At 35.1% G+C, this 9,338-nt stretch overlaps 1 protein-coding gene across 1 annotated transcript; it reads right to left on the bottom strand.

Moving 5' to 3' along the window:
• Positions 1–7,271: 7,271 nt before the first annotated feature.
• On the bottom strand, positions 7,272–8,958 carry LOC144998242 (RING-H2 finger protein ATL13-like). Its single transcript, XM_078958051.1, has one exon. The coding sequence runs from the start codon at positions 8,686–8,688 to the stop codon at positions 7,315–7,317; it is 1,374 nt and encodes a 457-aa protein (XP_078814177.1). The 5' UTR covers positions 8,689–8,958; the 3' UTR covers positions 7,272–7,314.
• Positions 8,959–9,338: the final 380 nt, after the last annotated feature.

Below are 9,338 nucleotides of genomic sequence, written 5' to 3'. Positions count from 1 at the left end.
GAGGCTGCCACCCATATCCTTAAACTAGTCCCAAAAAAGATGGTTTCCAAAACACCTAATAAGATATGGATAGGGAAGGTTCCCTCGTTGGCACATATCAAGGTTTGGGGTTGTGAAGCTTTTGCTAGACGAGAGACTCACGACAAGCTTGAACCTCGAAGTGAGTGGTGTATTTTCATCGGCTACCCACATAAGTGCTTGGATACTTGTTCTACAGACCTAGTGAGAACATGGTCTCTTTAGCACGAAGGGGAGCTTTCCATGAAAGGGAACTCATATGAAAAGAGGGCAGTGGGAGTATAATTGATCTTGAAGATATTTAAGAGTCAAATGACGAAGGAACCTCTTACACTAGCACTCAACCCGAGGAAGAAATTATTGTTGAACCAATTGATGAATCATTACCTCTTAGACATTCCAATCGAGTTACAATGACACCTGAGTTTGATGGTTTCCATATTACTACAAATGGTGATACATTTATCAGTGATAGTACAATGATAAATTTGGATGAGCCTACTAACTACAAGGAAGCCATGGCAGGCCCTATGTCTGCTAAATAGAAATAGGCAATGGACAGTGAGATTTAATCCATGTATGATAACCAAGTTTTCAACTTGGTTACTAATGTGCCAGGTCGTAAGATAGTTGGGTGCAAATGGATCTTTAAGAAGAAGACCGACATGGATGAAAGGTGCACACGTTCAAGGCATGACTGGTTGCCAAGGGCTTTACTAAAACCCCAGGGGTTTACATGAGTCAAGCAGAGGGTTTTATAGATGCTAAGTACCCTAATAGAGTATGTAAGCTTGAGAAATTAATCTATGGATTGAAGCAAGCTGCTTGCAGATGGAATCTTTTCTTCAATGAGAAAGTCAAAGAATTTGGTTTCTCTAGGAGTGAGGATAAGTCCTGTATATGTCAAAGCTATTGGGAGTATAGTTAGCTTTCTAGTTTTGTATGTTGATGACATACTACTCATAGAAAACAATGTTTAAACCTTGCAGGAAGTTAAGTCATGACTTGGAAAGTCTTTCGATATGAAGGATTTAGGAGAAGCTGCTTACATTCTGGGAATAAGGATTTTGAGAAATAGGAGTGGAAAACTAGTTGCACTTAGTTAAAATACTTACTTGGATAAAGTGCTAAAGCGTTTTAGGATGGAGAACTCCAATAAAGGATAATTACCTATCTAGAGCAACACCAAGTTGAGTAAGACTCAGAGTCCGAGTACCGATGCCAAGATAGAAGAAATGAGTCGAGTTCCATATGCTTCCGCCGTTAGCTTGATCATGTATGATATGACATGTACTCGCCCTGATTGGGTTTTTCTTTAAGCATGATCAGTCTATATCAAGGGAACCTGGGTAAGGCTCATTGGATAGCTAGTTAAGAACATTCTTAAGTATCTGCGACAAACAAAGGATTGGGTCCTTATGCTCGGTGGCAATGATGACTTGAGAGTTACTGGTTATAGTGACGTCAGTTTTCAGACAGACCGAGACAACTTCTGTTCTAAGTCAAGATGGGTGTTTACACTCAATGGAGGAGAAGTGACTTGGAAAAGTTCCAAGTAGGAGACCATGGCTTAGGTACTAAACCATTAAACTGTGTAGTTTAAATTTAGTAAATATACTCGGTTTGTTTTCACTTGGTAAGTATATCATTCCCTGTAGCATTTCTTTCATCTATTATTGTTTAAATACCCCGGTTTTCTTTCCTCCATTATCATTTATTACTTTATTGTAGTGAACATTACTGTTTTCCACAATCACGAAAGTCGAAGATAATCAATATTCTTACCTCCCTTTCAAAATTATTGTTTAAATCCTGAATCTACATCTTCAAGTGTTAATCGTGAATCCCTTAATTGTAATCTTTAGCTAATAAAACGACATAGTTTCATGAAGTTTAATATCTAAGTTTAGGAGTTGTAATGTATAAATCATAAAAGGGTATGTTAGTAATCTTAGCTATAGTTAATTATGGCAAATAATAAAAATCTTTATTTAATATCCTTTAAATTAGGGGTATAGAGCTTAAAACCCTACAAACCATTGACACATATCTTCATTCCTCAACATCACCCTCTCACCACTGCAGATTCACCCTTCTTCCTCTGCGACTGACTCTATCCTCATCGCCACCACGAATATTGAAGAGCGCTCATATTCCTATGAAGTTCTGCCTCTTTTCTCATCTCCTTCGTCATTGAGTTTTTTGAAATCGGTAGGAACTTACTATTGGACGAGTCTTTAGAAACCAATCTCAAATATGGTCTTGGAATTGGCAATTGACGCATGTACTAGAGTTGATCCACCCAACTCATCTGTTTATTTATTATTGATGACTGGAAATAGGTTGCCGATGCTTTCAACCTTTTTTCTGTATGTGTTTTGAGATTACTTGTCTATGGAACATAGTTATCTTTTAAGGGGAATTACATGGGCTAGAAGATATGGGTTCCTAATGTCAAATCTTCACTTCTTGGAGGTGTTTTTCTTAGCTAGTTGCAATCAGGATCACAATCTGAAGTTTAGCTTCATCAGGTTCGTTATTTTCTCCTTCTTTGAATTCATATATTCTATTTTATCCTTCATTGACTTCATATATTCCATCTCCAATGCCTATCCGATCTGCCTGATATGAGTCTGTCATGACCTCCATGTGTTTGATAAAATGCCACAATGAAAAAATAGTTAATAATCTTTATTTTTTTTACTTCGCTTTGTTCCTTATTTTTTTTCATAACTATATAACTTAATTTAGATTAGGTTGGATACCCTTTTCATAACAACATCTTGATGCTAGTTGATTTGGATTAAGTTTGGAATTACATTCGGTTTCTTCAATCCCATTTCACGCTCTTTTATTGTTGGTTTTAAATTAGATTAGATAGATTTTTCATTTCTTGTTCCTATATGATTCAATATTGTTTGATTGAGTTTTGGAAAAATGGAATTTGCTTGAAAATTGCAATGGATTTTGCATATGTTTGTTGTTTACTATTTTACATGAAAAAGAAAATAGTGGTATGTATTCTATGTATCTGTTAGAATGTAATCTATGTATTCTATCATAATGTATTGTATGTATTCTATCATATTCTATGCATTATTCCAGAAAATATCAAGCCATAGGAATTGCAAGTAACATGCTTTTAACCATTCTTAGTTTTTGTGACGGGAATGGATGGAAGAATGGGTTGAAGAATTACATTCTTACACTAATACACCACATTTTCGTAAGAATAGCTGTAATCAAGTCGATTACTTGGACCATTGAAGAAGATCAAGTGCATTTGTTCAATAATTTTATATTTAAGAATGTACTTTGTAAGAATTTTTGTAACTCCTAGATCCTTGGTACGTATTTGAATATTATTCAATCATTTTCATAAGGCAACACGACGAGTTAGTAGCCCCAAACTCATTGAGTAGAGATAGAGAAGGATGCGAGGTTTAAAGTGTACTCGACGAGTTGGGAAGCCCCGACTCGACAAGTAGGATTATCAGAATAAAACCCTAATTTTAAGGGTTTGGCACCCTATTTAAAGAACATAACACCCCTTTGTGGCCTCCCTCATCGTCTCCTATTGTCCAGAAAACTCTAATCAGTGAGCTTGAGCTTTGTATGAGTGTGTGAACCATTTTTAAATGATTTGGTGTGATTTGAAGCTTGTGAGAGGAAAGAGAAGCTAGAGGACTCTAAGAGAAGGTTGTAGATTACCTTGAACTTTTGTTTTCTAGATCTTCTTATGGAGTAGTTACGGCATTATGGAGTACCTTTTTGGGACCATTCATGAATGCAAAGATGAGTTGGTGTATTTACTGTGGATCTAGGTCCGTGAGGGAATCCATGGCGTAAAGGTGCTAACTTTATGGGCATGGGAGTCCCATGTACCATATGAAACACCTTTTTGGACCTTTTGAGCTAAAAAGCCCATGCATGAACATAAAGTTGGAAACTTTACGTGACATAAAGACCTTAGGGGTCCAGATCTATGTTTTGGAGGCAATAAACCCAGGTGAAATCGACCGAATGGATTAAGATCTTAGGGGACTTGACGAGTTGTTCATGTGACTTGGCGAGTCAGGTCATGGTTCCCCAACTCATCCTATTAATGAGTGAACTCATTGAGTCTAGGAGATGACTCAGCGAGCTGGACATAGTTTTGGACTTGGAGGTTGAAGAACTTGATGAGTCCAAGGAAGGACTCGCTGAGTCGAGATGGGTTGTCCCGATTCTGAGTAAGCAGAACTGGATGAGTCTGAGGTTGACTCAATGAGTTGACTCGCTTAATTGCGATTATGAGTGTATGGAGAACTCAGTGAGTCGGGAGGATGACTAGGCGAGGTGGATCATGATTATAAGGTTCTTGAGTAGCAGAACTCGGCGAGTTGATAGACCAGCTCGACGAGTTGAGTCAATCAGAAGGATTACTTTGACTAGGGGTAAAATGGTTATTTTACCCTGTGAAAGATTATCCGATTATTGACTAAGTGTATTGTATTGATGATAGTCGGGGAATCGTTGGAGCAGCTATCAGAAATTCCTTACACGAGATTACATCAGACAGCTTGAGAGGTGAGGTTTTCCTCTAGTAGGAACGGGTCGAAGGCACCAATGTCGGCCCATTTATGTATGTTAGTGTATGCCGAACTTACGTTCGATGTTGGGGTTATCCCGATGCAGGTTTATATGTATATTTCCAGATTTTGATCCGATGTCGGGGAGGCCCCGAGGAATGCTTGTATGCTTGATGTCTTTATGATTCTTGCGTGTATTTGTATATGTATGTTTTCAGATTACGGTTCGATGCCAGGGCAGTCACGAGGAATGTTAGCATGTTTCCGAACTACGATACGATGTCGGGCAGGGACCGAGGAATGTTTAAATGTTAATGATATATGCTTAGGTTTATGTGTCTTATTTGACTGTTTTCGCATGTATTCTGAGATATGCTCGTTGTCGGGCGGGGCCCGATGCTGAATAAGGTTCGATGCCGGGCGGGGCCGATGTCGGGAAAGTCGATGCTAAGCCTAACTTGATGTAGCAGGGGTGGGGCCTAGGATATGCTTATGTGATATGTGTATGGTATGTGGTAGTTGGGGAGAGTTACTAAGCTTCGTGCTTAAAGTTTTCAGTTTGGTTTCAGGTACTTCCGCTAATAAGTGGAAGAGCTCGCGGATGACTGCATGACACACACGACAACTTTTGGCCTGAGAGGATTCACTATGATATTTTGACATATGATTGATATATTGATAGATGATATGAGGTTTTGAGATACATGATTTTATGAAATTTGATACTTGTGGTTGTTTTTATGATGTTTGACAAAATATGGATTTTCTTAAGTGTTTAAAAAACGAATTTTGGAGTGTATTTTTAGGGATGTTACAATTTTATTTATTTTTTATTATATTTTTTTTAGAATATGTTTAATTATATTAAAATGTATAAGGATGCTATTTTGTAAGAATTTGTATTTAGGTTAAGATGTCTCTGAATAAATATAAAAATGTTGTTATTATTCAACTGGATTCAAAAAAATGATTATTTAATAATATTCTAATAAGATACTATTCTGACAGAACATCATTCTAACAAAAAAAATTCTAATAGAATAAAATTAATTTAAGCTTACAAATCACGTTTGAAATTCAATTAGTTTAAAAAAAATCCGATTTTTTAAATCAAGAGCATTTGTTGTCACCTAAATCTTGAATTTTTCATTTTTAAATTTGTCTCAATTGACTAAAATACATTTATAATGAACTTAAATGATATTTTTGTGTTATCTTTAATTTAATAATATTTATTAATTACTTGCTCAAAATAATTAAAATGACCAATCGGACACACAATACTTATCAAAAACACAATAACCTAACCATATATATATATATATATATATATATATATATATATATATATATATATATATATAGATATATATATATATATATATATATATATATATATATATATATATATATATATATATATATATATGACTGGGTGATAACTCATTTTAAAGTGAGGAGTCGTGATGACATCTTAAAAAAATAGAAAAAAATATAAGTCATAAAATCGAACATTGATCTAAGTTTGGGAGAAAAAAAAATTGAAAAAAAAAATCGGATCATTAAAATTGAATCATAGATCATAATGATGCAAAATAAAAAAATTACTATTTAATCATGGATCATTTTTTATTTTTTTCAATTTTTTCTCCAGACATAGATATATGCTCGATTTTATGATTTGTATTTTTTTTATTTTTTTTAAATGTCCTCATGGATACTCATTTTAAAATGAATCTTCACAGGAATCGAACACACGGGATAAGAGATTTGACCTTTTCAACTGTTGACCAGATGTACTCTAATCTTTTTGTAATGCATAAATTGATTGTCCAGATGCATTGTATGTTTGTACGATTTAAAATTCAGCATTTGATTAAAAATGCTTTATAAGGTAATTAAGATATATATATATATATATATATATATATATATATATATATATATATATATATATATATATATATATATATATATATATATATATATATATATATATATATATATACTTTCTAAAAATATATATTAAGATTGAATCACCAATCACCGTCTCCACTCTTGAAAAAAGAAAACTTGAGATCATTTAGTAAGGTGGAGCATTGTGGGGTAAGGGTTGGTGGAGCTTAAATGTCCTCCCTTAATGAGGTATAACTTTTTTAGTTAGGTTCACATAAATATAAGCATAAGTCGTTCACGTTTAGTCTTGATTTCATAATTATAACTTAAGTCAGAGACTTAATAAAATATTAGTTTTTATTTTATTTTATTGTTATAACTGCGAAAAAAATTAAATTGAAACTACAAGGACATCATTAAAAAAAAACTACTATCTATATTAATTAGTATACCTCTTAAGTTCATTTAAAGTTACCAAGATCTATTGTGTATAAACCGAAGAAGAATATGCCTTGCTAAAGATTTAAGAATTTCAATATGAATGATCATTTCATGAATTAGGCCTACCAATGTATAAACCCGTATACCTTATCAAATCCGCAAAGAACATTTTGTAGCTAAAAAAGACAACATCATGATCCAACTTCTTTACAGAACCTGAAAGAAACCAATATACAAAGTCGCATATATATAATTTGTATTTAAATTTCTTTAACTTTGACTACATTTTGTTTCCATTTACTGATTATAATCTAATCTCCCAAAAAATGAAAAATACCACAAAAATAGTCAAGAAAAAAAGGTTGCACATATATAGAGGAAAAAAACTTTAAACATTCGTTGAGCAAGATGAATGAACCACGTTGATTTGCTGCCTACCCATAAACCAAAGTAGACTCCTCCTTGCAAAAGATGGTGGATTTGATGCTTCTTGGGGTGATGAATCCAAGTTATCCGACCATCGACAAGTTTGAAATTCTTGTGAATTTTCCCACCTTTCGATATCCAATTCAGAATTAGCCCTGCTGTTTGCCTTCATGTCATTCCGGTGTACCGGAAAACGGAATGAGAGAACCCCTCTTGATGACGTCCCAATGGCGGCAGCCACCGTTGGATTAGACTTCTCCTTCTTCCCTCTAAGCCAAATCTTTGACACTGAAAAGCTCTCCCTCTTGCTCTTCCCAGCTGCACCACCTCCGCCACCAAGAACGTCTATTTCTTTAAAATCTCTTCTTGAATCACCACCGCATTCTGACATAGCCACCCGGTGAGATGGGGTGATCGGAAGACAAGACTTTTTGCTGGCTAGTTTCTTAGTTTGTGCCCTAATAAGTACTTGTAAAGATGAGTTATCATCCATCACATATTCAAAAGACCCCATTGAGAAACACCTCCTACCATCAATCGTTTGCTTGTCACTACCACCCTCACCTCCACCACCACCATCCACGTTCTTGAACTTTCCAAGCTTAATAGTAACGACTTTCTCCTTGTTCTCATCTTCTTTTACCATTTCACCCTTATCAAATTCAAACTCCGGATTACTTAAATGGGAATTCACTCTTTGGATCGATGAAGGATTTGGCTGATCAGAATTAGCTATCTCTCTAGAAATCTCGCTACCGGATTCAAGAAGAAGCATAACTGGTGAACAGGAATTTGGAGTGAAATCAGAAAGCAAACTACCTCGACAAAGTGGACAAGTGGAGTGCGACAAGAGCCATGTATCAATGCAATCCATATGAAAAGCATGGCTACATTCAGGCAATAATCTTAGCTTATCTTCACCTTCAAACTCACATAAACAAACAGCACAATCGAAAGGGTCTTTCACACCAATAATTGATTTGTAAGTGAAAACAGGTAGCGTATCAATGAAAGACTGGTCAACGCCGGAGTCGTGGAGATGAAACAGTTGTTGTAACTGGCCTTGAAGGGCAGTCACATTATCAAACTCGTCTGGGTCCCTATTAGTTGGCCTCATAAGGAATCTAACGAGAAGATGAAGCAACCCAGAAATGAAGAAAATCATGGCAAAGATTATGATGATGAGTAGAACACTTGGGCTCACCTTATCGTTTAGATTGAAACCATGTGATATGTGACTGGCGGTGGCTGGAGGTGGCGGTGGCAGTGGTGAGAGAGGTGGCCGGTTGTAATAGTAAGGTCTTTCGTACTTGGAAACTAAGATTTTCTGACCCATTTTTTGTTGAAGCAAGAAGAAATATTTGAAAATTGAATCTTTTGGCTGATTATATGAAAATCAAGAGAACCCCATCTCTCAGATCATCTAGCAAGAACCGACAGAATTTTCCAGATCTTTACGTGAAGTGCTGATGGAGCTCGACCTGTGTGTGTGTGAGAGAGAGAGAGAGAGAGAGAGAGAGAGAGAGAGAGAGATGACAATCTTGTAGAAATAATTTTTGTATCCAGGAAATTAGATTTCAAAAATTAGAGAGGAAGAGCAATGCATTTATTGTGCACAACAACAAATTGAATACCTTCTTTTATAATAAAGAATAATTATGTGTTCCCAACTGAAAATGCTATGTTGCTACTTTCTATAGAAAAAATTGACACAAATTCACATCTTCATTGTATAAAAAACCCTGAGACAAATTCTAGGTGAGCATGACTAATTTTGATTCATAACAAACATATAAGAAATTAGACTTACAAAACAATTTAGAGAAACCTTTATACTTAAAATTTTACAAAATCATCATTCGTATATTATAATTATCAAATTATAAGTTTTGATCTTTCATAGAAGAATGGTCTGATTTTGATTTCAAATAGGTGCTTAGAGTGTGTTGATGCTATGAATTTTGATAAGATTCAAGAAGTAAATAG

Source organism: Lactuca saligna, chromosome 5 (assembly GCF_052625555.1).
Source record: "Lactuca saligna cultivar CGN05327 chromosome 5, ASM5262555v1, whole genome shotgun sequence".
In the NCBI taxonomy this organism is placed as follows: Eukaryota; Viridiplantae; Streptophyta; class Magnoliopsida; order Asterales; family Asteraceae; genus Lactuca; species Lactuca saligna.
This window is presented reverse-complemented; position numbering and strand designations above follow the sequence as displayed.